General features: G+C 37.5%; 1 protein-coding gene across 1 annotated transcript in view; it reads right to left on the bottom strand.

The window, feature by feature from the left end:
• The window catches only part of MAOB (monoamine oxidase B), a 93,542-nt gene that overhangs the window by 40,004 nt on the left and 35,081 nt on the right, over positions 1-18,457 (bottom strand). Inside the window, exons 2-3 of the mRNA XM_080909830.1 lie at positions 13,752-13,846; positions 12,464-12,601 (exon numbers count right to left, since the gene is read on the bottom strand). Of these exons, the coding sequence (XP_080765956.1) occupies positions 12,464-12,601; positions 13,752-13,846 (233 nt within the window). The remainder of the gene's footprint in view (positions 1-12,463; positions 12,602-13,751; positions 13,847-18,457) is intronic.

Genomic DNA, 18,457 nt, shown 5'->3' with positions numbered 1-18,457 from the left:
CTCTCTCTCTCTCTCTCTCTCTCTCTCTGTGTGTGTGTGTGTGTGTAGTATCAAGTGTGTTGAGGTCAATTTGCAGGAGTGGGTTCCTCCCTCTAACAGGTTTGTCTTGGCAATGGAAATCAGGTTGTCAGGCTCGGTGTTACATGTTGAGCAATTTCTCTGGTCCCAGTCTTGCTCTCTGAGAGCAACCAGTACTCAAGGGAGTGATACAAGTGTCTATAAGAACTACTTTAAAAATCTTCAAAGAATAGCTTTCCTATAACTCAGCATTAAATCTCCTACTGGACATAATCCCTTAAATATCCTACCATCTCTTGACCTCATGAAGCCTTAGTGGACAGAGGCCCTAATCTCTATAATACCCTTGTTGAATTCCTTTCTATCACTTACCGAAACATGCAGATCTGGACTAGGTCCCATAAAAGCTTTGTGCTTCAGTACCCTCATTTGAAATGATAGTTGATGCTAACCATGGGAAATGCACATATTTAAGTCATATACAGTGCTCAGAATGGTGCATTGCAAATAGCAAAATCTCAAGGACGTCAATTACTTCATTTATTATCTTCAATTTTGAATGGAAGCTTCAACAACTGTTAAGTACACACTCGCTTTTATGCAGTAGCCTATGTTATAGGTAGTTAAGGCATTATGGGTTTTTTTTTCTAGTTTTCACATGGTAAGGTGTCTTGAGCATCTGCTCTTAACATTGCCATCTTGTAAAGGAGGACACAGTAAAGGTCAGCGGTACAGAGATCTATGTTCCTCCTCCCCAGCACTTTCACACACAGTTGTTCACACAGCACACACACCGAAGGAAGAAATGGGTGAGAAAGGCTCCCACCTTCCCTACTCTTCACTTATTGGCATCTCCTAAGGTCATATTGAAGACAATCAGCACGGAAAGCACTTTGGTCCTATTCTGTTTTCTCCCGAGTTGGTCACAGTCAGGGACACATTACCACATTAAAATAGCAACCCTATGTGAAAACTAAAAATACTCTCCATAAAGTTTTTCTCCTCAGTTTCTCAAGTCCTGAGAGGTTTGGGGAAGCATTCAAAACTTTCATTTACAGTTGTCTTCCTGGTTGCTTCATCCTCTTTAAGTTTCAGCTTGTTCATATGCACCATGGTCATAGGGACATATGATCACCAAGCTTGTGCATATGGGAAAGATTTCTCAAGTAAAGTCCAAGCTGTTCTTAGGAAGCCACAGGCACACAATCAATTACTTTTTGATTTACTTCCAAGTTCTTTGTGATGGCAGATGTCTGCATCTGCAGCATAAGTGAAGTTAATTTGCAATGTATTATAAGGCCTATGTTGAGAGGATTAGAATTATAGTGATGTTTTCAATTTTTAAAGATGGATTAGGAATGTTTTCAAAAAATTCATGTACGACACTGACCCTTTAGGTAACTGCTTTCTAATACAGTAGCCACTAGCTACATGATGAACGTATCATGTGTATCATGTGTGATTAATTTGAATAATCAGCTGGACAGAACACCCAGTGCTTCCAGGGACTAGACCACCAACCAAAGAGTGTTCAGGGAGAGATCCATGGCTCCAGATACATATGTAGTAGAGGATAACCTTGCCTGACATCAAGGGGAGGGAGGACCTTAGTCTTGTGGAGGTTTGATACCCCAACATAGGGAGATGCTGGAGCACTGGGGCCGGAGAGGGTGGGTGGGTGGGTGGGTGGGAGTGCACACTCATATAGGTGAAGGGGAGGGAGGAGAGGGAGGTTGTAAGATTGGGGAGGTCTTTGGAGGGGTAACTGGGAAGTGGGTTATCATTTGAGATGTAAACGAATCAAATAAAATGAATAATAAAAATAAATAAATAAATAAATAAATAAATAAATAATTGTCCATTTTTACAAAGGTTGTTACAAAATAGCATGCAGAATATAGCATTACTGACATTCTATATTGGTTACATTCAATAAGCTAAGATTATAAATTGATATATTTTTAGGAATAGTAATGCAATAAGATGTATTACTATTTTTTAATACTCCATGTAATAACAATTAGTGAGAAAGAGTCCATGAATCTAAAGGACAGTGAGGAGGGGCATTTGGGAGAGTTTGGAGAGAGGAAAGGGAAGAAAACAAAATGCAATTGTATCTTAAAAATAGAGTTAAACATTGCATGTGTGCTGGTGTTTTGTTTGCATTTATGTCTTTATACCACATGCTTGCCTTGTGTCCACAGAAGGCAGAAGAGTGGTTCAGTTCTCCAGAAAACAATTCAGAGGGTTGTGGACCACCACGTGGGTGCTAAGATTCAAACCTATTTCCTCTGGAAGATCAGCCAGTGCTCTTCACTAAGACTTTCTCTAGCCGTATTTAAGATATATTATTGGGGTACAGAGCTAAACAAAACGTTCTCAGTTGAGGAATATCGAATGGCTGAGAAATATCTGAGAAAGTCCTCGACATCCTTAGCCATCAGGGAAATGCAAATCAAAACAACCCTGAGATTCCACCTCACACCAGTCAGATTGGCCAAGATCCAAAACTCAGATGACAACAGATGCTGGCGAGGCTGCAGAGAAAGAGGAACACTTCTCCACTGTTGGTGGGTGGGGTTACAAACTAATACAACCACTCTGGAAATCAGTCTGGCGATTCCTCAGAAAATTGGACATAGTACTACCTGAAGACCCAGCTATTCCACTTCTGGGCATATACCCCAGAGACACCTTAGTACACAACAAAGATATATGCACCACAATGTTCATAGCAGCTCTATTCATAATAGCCAGAAGCTGGAAAGAACCCAGATGTCCTTCAGTAGATGAATGGATACAAAAATTGTGGTACATTTACACAATGGAATACTACTCAGCCACCAGAAACAATGACTTAACCAAATTCTTAAGAAAATGGCTGCATCTAGAGAATATCATCCTGAGTGAGATAACCCAGTCACAAAAGAACAGACATAATATGCAGTCACTGATAATGGGATGCTAACCCCAGAGGCTCGCACTGCCCCAGAAACAACTCACAGACTGTATGAAGTCCAAGAAATAAAGAAAACAAAACAAAAAAATCTTTATACAACAAGAAAACTTTGACTATTTACATGTTACATTTTGTTTTACATGTACTTTATGCTCATTGTAACTATTAAGTTTGCAATGCATACTATCAAACCTTTAAAAAATCAAGTACTGAGTAAAAATATATTCATATAGTTTTATGTAAAAATTATTTTAAAATCTGAAAAAAGTACTGACAAAAATGTATTGTATAATTTTATGCAAACAATGCTTAAAATCTGTACATTTACCTTTGTTTTGTAAAGTAAAGTTGTTAAAAATAAAATAAAATAAAAATATATTATTAAAGTCTACTTCAGCTTTTGTTTTGACCTGTTATTAAGAATTCAAAGAAACTTTAAATTATATGAACAAATTTTATTTTGACAGACAAGACAGTTTTGAGCTATTGTAATAAGTTTTTTCAATATATACATATATATCATAAACATATGCGTATATCTACAACTCATTATATATGTCTATATTTATCTGTAACAAAAAGAAATTAAAATGAATGTATTTCAGTGTTCTGAGCTTAGTTCCATAAAAATATCAGCAATAATATTCTTGGTAACCTAATGGAAAATTCTCAACTTAACTAGTCACAACCATATTTTGTTCTAGTCTAAAGAAATCAAAGAAAAATGGAAGAAAGTTTTGAAGTTAACACAACCAGAAAAGGACATTTGTTTCTTTCCTATGATCAGTTTAGGCTGGGCATGTGAGTTTAGTTGCAGCCAAATGCTAATCTCCTAGCCTAGTCATAACTCAGGAAACGGAGAAAGGAAGACTGGATTTAAAGCATCAACTCCCAGTCAGTGTCCAAGGAGCTTGTGAAAATATTTTTATGATGAATTTACTGGCTTGGTTTACTTTTGTAAAAGGGATTTGGAAATCTTGATCCTACCTGGTGTCTTATACAAGAAGCCAAGAATTAGATAAGTATGCTTTTCAGGCAAGAGAGATGTTTCAGAGATTAACGTCACATATTGCTGTCACAGAAGAGTTTAGCTCTGAACACCTTCAATAGGTAGCTGACAACCACTGATCATTCCAGGTGATCAGATGTCCTCTTCTGTATTGTGTGGGCACCTGCACTCACATATGCACACACAAGTAAGAGAACACACACACACACACACACACACACACACACATGTATAAATAAACACTTTAAAGAGAAAAGTGCATTTCACAGGGAAAACCAAACCAATTATCCTTCCTATTAAGGTGACCATAACATCTTGATGGTACCTCAGTAGCTTTGCTGGTGACAATATTACCCAGTGTCTTCTCTTAAACTGCTCTCGTTTTACAAACCTAATAATTCCCTTAAACTGTTTTCTTTTTAAAACCTAATAGCACCACATCTTTTTAGATGGGGACATAAAGGCACAAAAGCACAAATAACACGGCAAGATGAGTCAGAATTTTGTTGGTGATAGTGAATGATGCTGGTAATGTCAAAGGGGGTTAGAGAACACAGACATAACACACATGCAGAGAAGGGGGAGACAGAAAACCAGACAGAAACAGAGACAGGCAAAGAGAAACAGAAAAATGGACAGAAAGGGAGAGACTGGCAGAGAGAAAATGAGTATACATAGACAGAGAGATAGGCAGAGAAAGAGAGAGAGAAAGAGAGAGAGAGAGAGAGAGAGAGAGAGAGAGAGGAGAGAGAGAGAGAGAGAGAGAGAGAGAGAGAGAGAGAGAGAGAGAGAGAGAGAGAGAGAGAGAGACTGAAATTCTGTCACCCAGTAATACCAAGATAGGAGCCTTTGATATTTTGCTTTAGAGCAGCTGCTTTGGAATCTAGAGAGTGTAAACACAAAATCTGGTTAGAAGTAGCCTGGTTATTGTTACAGGAGACTGCTGCCTAGACATGTGAGGGTCACAAAGCTCTGTTGCAAACAGCGGCCCGACTTCTTTTTACAAATCACGAGCTCACTAAAGCCTGTGTCTAATTATAGTTTTAAAAATAAACATGACGGGAGGTTTCGGTGGAAAAAATGAGTGATACTCAAAGCAACTTCCACTCACATGACAAAGACTTTGAAAAGCACCATACATTTCAATGTATGGCATTGCAGGCCTCTGTATGAGTCTCTGCATGATAGGAAGATGGGTAGGGAGATGAATAGAGCATTGTTACAGATAAATACACAAATGCTCAATTAAAGGAGAAAAATGAGACCAAGGAAAGAAGAAAGGGAGAAGGCAGGAGAGCACAAAGAAATAATCCGAGAACCAAGTCCCTTTTGTAACCAGGAATGACATCCATGCCTTTGAATTTAATGGGAGAGACACAAACTGAACGGAACAAAAAGGCGCATGATGAACTTGAATAGACATTTGCACTTTCCAGAAAGAGTCTGTAGTAATAAGTCAAAAGACTCTGAAATTCACTAAGAGACTTCTGTGTCTGTTTTTATAATAGCCATGTTTAGTGTTGCTATGCCTGGATATTGTCCTATGAATGCTGAAGGGAGATGTTCTTCACATTTTCTTGCATCCTGATTTTGTTAACTGCACGACTGTTAGCAATAGAAAGGCTTTTTATACCAGCTATATTCTGAGTTATACTAGCCAGTTCCTCTCTCTCTTAATATTTAAGTCAATTTTATGTGTTTAACACTAATCTCCCCAAAGCTGAGCGATTTCTAGAGCCAACTTTGAATCATAAATTGGTGATGTCTGAACTGGAACACTGCTAGGGCAAAATGATCAAGCAGCTAGAACCAGGGGCCACTGGGTTGGAGAGCAGAGAAAGAGACAGCACACTGGGAGAGCTGTTGCCTAGAAGTAGATAAGATGACCCATGCCTATAATCCCAGTGCTTCTCCTGCCTAAGGCAGGAAGATGGTGACTTTGAGGTTAGCCTACGATTCATAATAAGATGTTCTCTCAAAACAAAACAAAACAAACAAAAAGAGGATAAAGAAGAAAAGGGTTGCTAGGCTAATTTGGAAACAGACCAAGTTCTTGAAATGTTTGAAGTTGTCACAGAAACCACTGAAAGGATTGTTAGAGATTATCAGTTTAAATGGCAGTGCATCTGCTCTTAGCAATGGTGTAACTTTAGAGATCAAACAGCCATTTTTACGAAACTTAAAATTCTCTCATCATCAAGTTTAAAAGAACATGAATTAATCTTCTTCTTGTGGGAAGTTTTAAGGAAAGGAGAGCTTTTAAAAAAACTTAATACTTAAGAATTTAATATGCAAATACTTTGTGTATATTATTTCTATTACTCTCCTTTTTCCAAGTCCTCAACTTCGCACCCTTTCATTCTTTAATTATTACAAATAAATTTATAAATACAACCTGTTGCATTTAGTATGGGAGCAGATCAAGACTGACTGGTTGGGACTGGATAACCTATGAAGGGGTCCTCCCTGAAGAAGACAGTTTCTTCTCCTCTCAGAAGTTATTGTTTGCCTGTAGCTGTTTCATCTAGTTGTGAGATTTCCTACACCTCCATTAGCATGTCAATCGGAACTTTCCCTTTTCAGGTCTTGTTTAAGCAACCTTATTGTTAGGATTTCATGATACAGCTTCTCTATCATATTTAGAAGATACCATCTCAAAGGAAACATTTTGGTTCCCTGAATCTTAAAATCTTCTCAACCCCTCTTCAATGATGTTCCCTGAGTTGCAAGTATAAGAATTGTTTTGTAGATGCATCAGTTGAAGCTGGGCATACCCAGCCATTTGATCTTTGCATTTTGATTACAGAAATTTGTGGTTTCCTGTAACAGTTTCCACAGATTGCAAAAAGAAGCTCCTTTGATTAGAGATGAGAGCTACATTTACTTGTGATACAATGCTACATATTTAGAATACACTTATAAATTAAACTGGTTTATGAAAATGATGATAGTAAGTTCTCCTCTAAGGTCCACAGTGTCAGCAGCCAAGAGTACCAGGCTAGGTTTGCAGTACCAGTCAGTATTTCCCCACCGAATAGTCCTTAAGGCCAATTAGACACCTGCCAGTTATCTTCAGGATATAAATGCCACTGTTGCTCCTTTGGGGGATACCTTGTTATTCTGGTCATAGCTGTGCTTTATAGGCATTACAGCTGTACAAGATTACTGATTGCTTTGTTCCTTTGGCATCCTGCATGACTGAGGAGAAGAATATTGAGCATAATTTTTCCAGTAGGTGAGAAGACAGCTTTGGTAGGAAGGAAAGTGAGTGCCAGGCGAGGGATCAGAAAGAGACAGCACAAAGCCCTTTTCCCCATCCTGCAAAATAAAATATAATATAATATAAGATGAAAGACACAGGTTATAGAGCAGACAGCCTGGGAAGCCATTTCTAAACCTTTCTATAGACTGCCAGTGCAAAGTGTTTGGCAAAGTACAGTAACACACCTGAGGCCATCTTGTACTTCCTGTCACTTCTTTGCACCACAGGCTGCCAAAGCCACTTATTACCTAGTGTTTCTGGGAGAGCTGTGCTTTGGTTTATTAGTCTATAGTCCACAGTTACCTGGTATAAATACACAAAGCCTACACAAGATCTGAGCCCCATCTCTATTTCTCTTAGGAAACATCACTTTTATCACCAATTTCTTTGAAGTACCTACATTACATCTCAAGCATAATTTTAAAATAATTGTGTTATCCACACCTCTAGTCACTGTTAAGCTTATGTATGTGTGCACAAACAGATGCTTACTGATCTAATTTTATATGAAATTCTAAATGCAAACCTTGCAAGAGTAGAAGGAGCTTATCTCATATTCCACAACGGTACTCTAATTCTACCCCCTAAGGAATAATTATCAGCAAATTGTTACATGATTAAGAGCAGCCTGTATTCTCTACTGCACACAGCATTTTAGTTTCCGTAATAAAAGCAAAAGCTTCAAAATGATCGCGAGACAAATGGGTTCTACTTGCTACAGAAGAAATTATTATTCCCAACATTTTTCTTATGAGAAAAATTCTTCCATGATGATGAGCCATACTTGTCTCCCATGGATAAGCTGTTACATGGAATCAGGTTGGAAAAGAAAGAGAGTTGTTCATTAAGCTCACCTCAAACTGCACAGAGTACCAGGGCCAATAGACCTGACTTGGCATGTGTAAGGTTCATTCACAAAAGATCAGCTGTTCCTGGGTAAAATAGAGTTCATCTAACTTGCCCCTGGAGCCTTCTGTCATGAGAAAAAAAACATGTGCGCTTTGGAACTTGATCCAGGCTTCCTTGGCTTAATATTACTGTGTATAAAATAATGGAGAATGGAAAATCAAGGGACAGATACAACAAGACACTTTTACTGATTCCAGAGCAATGCTATATACAACAGCTCCTATATCCAGCAGGACAATTTTCATTTATAAAATGCAACTATGATTTGAATAGTTTATTTCTTACTATTCCTACTCTAATTCTGTTGATAATCTCCAAAACTAAGAGACAGTTGAGGACTTTCGCTGAAAGTGAATTAAGGAGGGTGATCTAAACTGTGTTCTCTCTGTCTTTACATAATTTAATAATTCATGCACCAAGTTTTCAAGTGGATTTCAGAGTTGTCGGCAAGACTGAGGAGCTGTGCCAAGTTCTCCCTCCTACCCTGGGATGTTTTAGACAACCGCAATTATAACAGAAACAAGCACATAATCCAATAGTGGGAAGTTTCCTAGGTCATGCGGTTCTGGAGCGCTGAAGCTGGCCAGAACAACACAAAGGGGAACTTTGATGGTGGACTTTGTTCTGCCCATAGACAAGCAAGTCAAGCTCAATGTACCTTTTTGCTCAGTTTCTCTCCTTAATGGAAGTCTAGAAATAAGCACCAGTATAAAATTTGACTTTTAATATTAAGTCATATTACATATTTACCTAAGGTGGTTTCATGGGTACTTAAATTTTGCTGCAATTCTCATACACTTGAAAAGTTCTGAAACAGAGAAATTTTACTTACTGATTCTCTCCAAAATATTCAAAGTAGGAATTCAAAAGAGCAATAACCAAGCAGCAGAACCATCACCTATCTGTGTATATGAAAATATATACACAATGACAGAGAATGAAGCCAAAGCCCAACATAGAGCAGGTCTCCCTAAAAAGGGTTCTTATACATACATACATATATATATATATATATATATATATATATATATATATGTATGTATGTATGTATGTATGTATGTATGTATGTATATATATATATAAAATTGTGATTTTTTAAAAGGGAAACGGTCATTTCTGAGCCATATAGACAGCTACCTTTTAAATAACACCATAAAAAATTATTAGCAGAGTATCAGTAGATTCTTAATAATAATTGCCAATAACTAATGGCTACATCAACTTTGCTAATTTTGTAACATTTATTAATTGAACAAATAATGGGTTTCATTACGACATACTGTACTTAATGTATAAGGTATTTACCTTGTAAATTATATAAACTTGAGCTGAAATGATCATTTTTTTTTCATATTGCTTCTTTTTAGCACAAAGCCATTTTTGGCAAAATCACATTTTAACAACATACATCAAATCTATAGTAACTCTAAAAGAATACCACCTAACAGATGCAGACCATTTAGAGAGAATATATCCAGACAGGACATAGGCCTGCTCATCACACCACAGGTTAGGGAGAAAGAAAGAAGAGAACCATAGGCTGTCTCTGACTCTTTGCCTGCTTTTGGGACCCTTTCTCTCCTACTGGGTTCTCTTGCCTAACCTTAATATGAGAGTATGTGCCTAGTCTTCTTGTGACTTGATATGTCATGATTGGTTGATATCCCTGGAAAGTCTTCCCTTTTCCGAGGGGAAATGGAGGAGGATTGGATCTGGGGGAGAGGGGACAAGGGGAAACAGTCTGGGAAGACAGGAGGGAGGAAAAGCTGAAGTCGAGATGTAATGTATAAGAGAATAAATAAACTATTAAAATAAAAGGGAAGAAATCCATCTACCAGTTGATAATTTCTCCTATAAGTACTAGAGAATTCTTAATTTGCGAGTCATTCTCTTTTGAGGGAAAAAAACATTTCTTGGGCATATACTAGGAAAATGAACACCGCTAATAATCTCAGAAACAGACATGGCAATCTGAGATTTTTTTTTTGCAAGTTAAAAAATACAAAAGGTGTCATGTGGCCAAGGACATGGAAGGTGCAAAATAAGAAACAAGTTTTAGTTGGGGACTGACTACTTAGTTGTATCATCATGTAAGTCCTCAGTGACTAAAACCACTAAGAGATCGGTGTGGCACCTTGTCCACATTGCAGAACCTCAGTGTCATTAATGGCTCAGCTTCTCTCACCAGTGAGAATTAATTGGAGATTAAGTTAGTATTCTAAACATACATCCTTATGCGTATGCATGCGTGCAGCATTTTAAAATTCACAGCTATTTCCGAGTTCTTCCAGCAGAGGTCAGACAACAGCAATCCTGGACTATAATTGAGAGTGATTTTATTTTCAAGAAAAGACAATGGAGCATTTCTTTCAATGTTACTGTTTCTATACTCATACTTCCTAATTACACTTTCACAGCTGGCATCCTTTACTTTTGCAACAATTACAAAATAGTAACATTTACATTAAACTTCATAAAGAGCACTATTGGCATATGTATTTTTTTTTTTGCCCGGTATTAAGTTCAGGACACTGCATCGTTATTTATATTTTCTTGGTTGAACACAAGTTAATAGGATAGTTTAAGAAAGAAGCACATGAGGTTTCCACTGTGAAAAAATATTTATGGTCAACACTATGTCCATAGTTAATAATTGGAAGAATTCTTTCTCAGGCAAGAAGCTTAATACTGTTATGAGATCACCAGAATGAAACAAAGCCTCCTAGACCTAGCTTGGAAGCGACTGAGCACCTGAAATGCGCAAAGAAAGTAAGCACTGGGCATTTCCCTTGTTGTCTGGAGAAATCTAAGAGATCTTGGTGCCACAATGATTCAGTTTCTTCAAGTCACACAGAGAGAATAAGGAAGACATTTTTAAAAACTGGTCAGTTTGACAACACATTTCAAAAGAAAGAACCTAACAAAGGAAGTTTACTGGGGACTGCCCTTGTTAAGCAAATCACACAATCACCATGCTGTAATTTCATTTCCCATTCATCTGAGTCCTTTTCAGATAGAAACAAAAGGAAAGGCTTATAAAACAAAATTGGAAGGTCTATCATTTTATACTACATTATGCCAAGCCAAGTACCTGCTTCATTTCTATATTATTAAATGATTCACAATGTATCGTTTGTTATGTGTGCTTCTTAGTAGAATCACACAAATATAAGGACATTACATCGTTATATAAATCAAAACAGTAGTTTCTTCTTTTTGTTGTATTGTTTTAGTTTGGGGTGGTGCTGGGGACCTAAGGCCTCATACATGTTTAGCATGTGCTTGCAGAGTGCCATATATGCGTAGGGTGTGTTAGTACACCTAGGGCCTCAAATGTGCTTAGCATATGCTGTACTCACAAACCATTCTCTCAGCTCCCCTTTCTTCCATTTTCTTAGGGAGTGATTTTTTTTTTGACCCTGGGACAATGAGTTTCTATTACTTTTTTCTATCTGTGGGGAGCAACTGAAGAAAAGAGGAAGCATAGCATTAAACCTCTATCAGAGCAGGTGTAGTTACTTACAACTGTAATCTTAGCACACTCTGGAGGTAGAAAGAATAAGATCCTGAGACCGGGGTAAGGCTGGGCTACATAATTATACCCTGTCTGAAACAACCTCCACCTCGTCCACACACACACACACACACACACACACACACACACAGAGAGAGAAAATCCACAGATTAAACTTCCTATTAGTTCTTCTGGGTTACTTCACAGTGAGGCCTAGAAGAGAGGATTCTTTGCTTATCACATATTATCAGTGACTTTGGGATCAAAGTGAGGAAAAGCAAGGGAACGGGGAGCCATGAGACATGAATAGTCACAGTGGGAAAGCTGGAAGCCACAGAGAGGTGTGGTCAGCGTGAACCCTCCTCAGAGGCACTTTTTTCTGTGGATTAATAGGGCGTCAGCCATTTGGTTTAAAGCGGCTAGAGTTTCTGCCTTGAAACCATCATCTCAAGCACTCAGCAATGTGAGCTACACACAGAAGTTCAGATTGACTGAGCAAAATTATGAAGAAAAGTTAAGAGTTAACCCTGGTTGGTAGAGAGCAAAAGAAGAACTGACTCAGAGCCCATACCATGTGACTAACGGTAAGTATGGAGGAGGGAACCACATGTCACAAATGATTCTAGGAAACAGAGAAAGAATGCATGCAAATAAATCATGGAGGGAGGTGGGTCAGGGACAATTCCATGAAATGGATAAGTTTGATCACTGAGCCATTTTTATAACATTTTCCAGAGAAGAATGATAACATTAACTGACCTATAAGATACAATGGTAAAAATATCACCTTACCTTTACAAAGTGGATCAGCCGTTCAACCTCATTCACTTTATAGGTCTCCAATCCTAGCTCTTTGGCCAATCGTAAGATACGATTCTGGGTAGGCCCAACATAAGATCCTCCAAGGTCCACATATTTAACATTTTTATTCTGTTTTTCAGCAGGAAAAAAAAAAGATGACTGTTGGTTAAAGACACACCAGAGACCATTTCTTACAAAAGAACACATCTCTGACTATACACAAGCAAATCTAGGTACTTGTTACTGAATTGTACCAGAAAGAACCCTACTTGTCTGTGGTAATTTACGTGCCTACTATCTAGCCCTGCCCAGTGGGAGTTATTTTTATTGACCTTATTCTGTATGAACAAATAAAAATACTGTATATACACATAATGAAACACTATCACTTAGCACAATATACTCACACCTGCTGGACATTATGCTAAGTGAAATAAATCAAGCATAGAAAGGCAAGACCTACATAATCTTACTAATATGTGGAATATAAAATGAGTTAATCTGGTAAAAGTAAAGAATATAACATGGGGGCTGGAGAGATGGCTAAGAGGTTAAGAGCACTGGCATGATACAATTGTGATTTGATGTTTAAAAATAAAATAAATAAATAATAAATTAAAGGAGAAACTCCCCATGTACCCCTAAAAATTAGTTCACACGGTTGAAATGATAGTGTTTGTGCTAGAGAAGACTCAAACTTTGTGCTAAAAAGTCCAGACTTCTATTAATTTTCTTGCAGCTAATACCACACACTCTTTTTCCACCTTTCCATTTCCCATAATTACAATTATGAAGTAAAAGACTGAAACAAAGAGAATGATAAAAGAGTTGAAATGAAGTCTAAAAAAATAAAAGCCTGGAGTAGAAGTGTTGTGTGCTTAATATGTGCAAGTCCCTGGAAGGAACATCTTTAGCATTCATAAACAATGATGATATTGCTGTTGTTTTTGGTGGTGGTGGTGGTGATGATGATGATGATTTTGGTGATGGCGATTATGGTGACGATGGTAATTATAAAGAAGAAGCAAAAGAGAAGAGGAGGGGGAAGAGAAAAAAGAAGAGGAAGAAGAGGAGGAGGAAGGAGAAGAAGAAGAAGAAGAGGAGGAGGAGGAGGAGGAGGAGGGGGGAGGAGGAGGAGGAGGAGGAGCTATAAGGAAAATTCTAGAGGCATGTTTCTTGTCTTAGAAGATAAGTAATGGAGATTTGAGGAAATTCAAAAGTCTAAAAACACATCTCAGCTTCGGATCCATGTTTCTCATCTGTATCCTTATTATCTTACCCTAACTGTGTAAGTCCTGCCTCCCACACGATCCCGTGCTTCCAGAACCACCACACTGAGGCCACAGTCATGCAGAAGTTTGGCTGCTGCCATACCTGGGGAAAAAGACAAGAAAACATTGTGATCAAATCTGTTACAGGATTGCAGAATGCTCCTTATGACACACACCAACAGATCAAGTCATATTCACATAAGGTCTTTTATACAACTAAGGAGTACATAAGAACTCTCAGTAGAAGCCTAGCGTCTCCATCTAGGAAACCAAGTGATTCTTCCAAAGAGAATAAAATAAATTTTATTAACAGTGAATATCTCATCTAAATAAAAATTTCATATCACTGTTATCATTAATATCTATATTTTAACAACTAAAATATAGGCCAGACAACGTAAAGTAAACACAAGACCACAACCAAGAACATCAATGTGCTGGAACCAAGACAGTGCCATGTTAGCCCCATATTCCATTGTCCACCTATGAGAGGAAGAAGTAGCATGGAAGAGAGCTAGCCTTCAACACCTGGGAAAACTGGACTTTTGGAAGTTGACAAAAAAAAAATCTAAGCTGAGGTCATAAAAACTGATCATCTGTACATTTTCATTTCAGATATGCCTGATCACTGAAGGATGAAATGGTTCCTTCCATGTACTTCAATTATTCATCTAGTCAAAATCATTTATTGACTACCTGTGCATAGTCATTTGTACTAACACACCCTAGCCATGAGCTAGTATTTCAGCTCTTAATGTCCGGCACTCTTTTTATGTGAGTTCACTTTGAAAAGGAAGCTTTATTTTTTTCTATTGAAAATAGACTTTTTTCTCACATAATATATCTTGATTATGGTTTCTACTTACTCTCCTATTCCCAGTTCTTCCCCACCCATCCTTCCATCTGGACCCAGCCCCATCCTGTCACTCATTAGAAAACAAACAAGACCCTGCATCTTTAAACTACTCTTGGGCTGTAGCTGCGATTCAGAGGAATGCCATTTGCTTAGTATATGGGGTGACAAGGGTTTCTATCCATAGCATTGCCAAATATAAAAATATGAAATAAAACTACTTACAGAATTTAGTAAGAACTGTCTCCAAGAACAGATGGAAAATTGGTATTTTGAATTGAAAAGAGTATTTACTTTTATGCTAAAATGAATTTATTTGTTTGCTACATGAGATCAAATAAAATCAAAGAAATGTCAAAATGCTACTGTGCCCCAATAGTATGTAAAATAGCTTTTTAATAACTTTCTAAAACTAATGAGCATGTGATGTTAGACTGCACTATTGCAATACACCCAATGGTCATTCTATTTAAACTACAGTTGTGTTTCCTTGTATTAATTTATGCTAATGGTGTAGTTTAGTGAAAAAGTACTTTCCTGGCTCATGTAACCCTAAGCTCCATCTGAACAGCATGAAAAGGGGGAAAAAGAAAATTTATAGTACATTGATTCACTAAGCTCATTCCAACAACCTAGTGAACTAAGGTTCTTTAATAGCCTTATTTTATGCCTGAGGAAACCAAAGCACAGAAGGCCACAATGAGAGTAAATAAAAAGCCAGCTCCACTCCAGGATCAGTGTTTGATTCCCAGCCAGCCTCATCTCTGACACCATCTCTCATTGTTTGCTAAAGGATATTTTTCAATTTATTGGTTTGAACATGTTTTGAAGACATACTTGAAACTTAAGGATTAGTAAGAACTCATTTAACATAAATCATGAGTCTGATTGTAGAAGCATCATGACCCAAGGCTTCAGTCCCCATCTGGCAACAATTTTCAAAAAGAAAACCCCTTCTCAGAGAGGCTGACTTAAAATGTTATTGTTTGGCTCAATGTATCTCTCAATCCCTGTCCCCAGAGGCAGAGTCAAGACTTCCAGTTGGTAGCTGAGTAAGGTTCCCAAGGTCCTCACTCCAAGTGGCCACACCTATGGCAGGAAGCATCGTATGACCCAGTTTTAGGAACACAAGGTTTGACTGGAGTTTTATCTCCAGTTTCCCAGTTTTGCCCCCGCAACAAGAGAAAAAAAAACACCCTATTTTCTACTTAAATTTAGAATTGCAGACAATTTGATGACCTTTTTCTTATCAAGCCTCAGTTCAACAAATGAAACAACATGCAACCATAGTAACAGCTGTTATCAGCACGTTCACATAAACCTCAGGAGCACGCCAGGGCTTAAATAAAAGAATTGGGAAAGAAATTAAGCATTACTCATGGGCACACACATCTGAGGTTCCACAAAGGGTACTTACTGCCTTTTAATGAATACAGCTACCAAGTTGCATCTGTCAAGAAGCCCAACCAGTCCTTTCTGCCTGTATTGCATTATAACTATAAATAAAAAATGAACAAAAATGTTCTTAAGCAACATATAAGTATGTTTTTAGAAACCCCTTGCAATTTTTAAAATGTGTATGTTCAGGGTGCTTGGGAGGCAGTCAAAATGTCTGTTAGACATTAACTGACAAAAATAGAAAGTTAAAAATACAAAAATTGATTTAACTGGAACAAATGTGAATGTCTTAGGGCATCGCTGAATTTATGGAGGAAAAAATTGGAAGATTTAGCAGTTGGGACCCACTCAGGATATGATTAAGATGGTGAAAAAGAGGTAACTGTTAAGGGATCTCACAGTGATGCTAAGATAAAGGCACAGGGGGTTGAGTACTCAAAGAGTAAGCAACTGCTAACTCTGAAGATTCCTGGCTCCAAAATGCATTATTTCCCATGTATTCCTATCCATGTTGGGTTTGGAATGTTTACCATATTTTGTTGTGGAAACAAAATATGAGTTACTGTAATTCTATAAGAAGGCTGTGAATGTCTATGTTCAATAAATCTTACTATAAATGTTTTCATGAATTGCCAACAATATTGGCCCTAAAACTACTAGACAATATAATTGGCTCTAACAAAACCGGAAGCAGCTCATAAGCACAATGTGACAATATTTTTAAGAAACCTATATTACCAGTTGCTAGCATAGACTAAGGAGCACTCGATTAGCTTTGTGTACAATGCTCCCCTTGCACAAAGTTGATGCGGTCTTCACAACAAGGCTGAGAAATATTTTTATCCTAAGTTTTAGTTTTAGGTTACACAATTAGTAAATGGTAGAACTAGAAGGGAACCCAAAACCTTACCTCTTAGCCAACATTTTGTGTTCAAAAAGGAAAACATAAAAAATATTTTAAACTATTGGTACAGCAAATTCTTGCAAGCTATCTTAAACCATTCTGCTCTACATCTCAAAATTTTAACAGATATTTTCTTTAGAAGAGGATTCAAAAGCATGTTTATCTTCACTGTGTGCTCTGACAAAGATAATGAAACTTGACTCTAATATACAATTAATTCAAAAAAACGTAGTTATTTGTTTCTTTGAGAAATCATCTGCAAAGGCCTTTAAGGTACAAGTAATAGAAATCTATACCCAATATTATGAAATTACAGAAAAATGGTATTTTGCTTCTCCTGGTGGAACAGGCTTTTTAATTTCAGCATTCTGAAGGCCGAGGCAAAGCATTCACAAATTCAAAGCCAGCCTATGCTACATAGGGAGACAAGGTCTCCAAAATTTAAAGGCAAACAAACAAAATTACTGCATTTCCATGGCCAAGTAGCCTACAACAGAAAAGGTTTCCAGGTACCAATGATCATAGATATTATTGGAAACTGAAATTATTATAAAGACCTACAAATCAGAGGTATGCAGCTTCATTAGCATTTGTGTCTCTAGTTTGAAACTGTAGAAAATGACTTCAGTTAGATTCTGAGGGAGACTTCAAAACCGTGTGGGACTCTCAAAATCAGAAAAGTCCCATCTACCTTGTTCTTTGTTCTCCCAATGCGTTTCATGCCCTTCGGATTAAATGGTCATACTTAACAAATCTTTACACTTTAAAATAGGGAATTAATTGTCTTGCAAGCAACATGAAGCATCTACACTACATAAAGACTTTCTCCCAGTCTAAATTCCCCAGAAGAGAGAGGGGGAGAATCTTAGTGAGTGAAAGTGACAATGAAATTCACAGTACATAGAAATACCTCTAACCTTGTAACCCTGACAAATTATATATGAATCCCCTTAGTATTTACAAAAGCAATAATAGATGCAGATGACCCCATTACCTCTGTCACGTCTAACAAAACTATGATTTTATAAGAACATTCTAGAAAAAAAGCAACCTTATGATCAAAGAACTAGATTTCTGTGATGTCACCGCAGAGACTGTTTCTTTAGTTATTTAAGACAAATAGAACCACCCCTAAAAAGGTCTGGAGTAACAATAACAAAAAATGTCCTCTATTAGGAATCAAGTTTATTAAGGCATATTGTAGGAAGAAGTCTGATGTTAAAGAAACTATGCCGATGAAGCCATAACTGAAGAAGCTAACATTTGACTGAAAGCCAGCTCCTCTCATCAAGTAAGGCACGCAGATGTAGAAAAGACATGATGCACACAGCCACTGAGGAGGGTGCCTGAGGTCATGCAACTACTAGCATACCAGGGACACTATTCAAATCCCAGCATAATGACCGACCATGCATGAGGAAGCAAAGCCTAAATAAAGGTTATACACTACTTAACAGTTAAACACAGTGAACTCTCCCTTTAATATCATCCATGATCTAAGTAGCAGGGCAGCTTGTTCCTTGCCTTTGTGTACATTAGTAAAATGTACATGTTCCTGG

This window comes from Micromys minutus, assembly GCF_963924665.1.
Source record: "Micromys minutus genome assembly, chromosome: X".
Lineage (NCBI taxonomy): Eukaryota > Metazoa > Chordata > Mammalia > Rodentia > Muridae > Micromys > Micromys minutus.
This window is presented reverse-complemented; position numbering and strand designations above follow the sequence as displayed.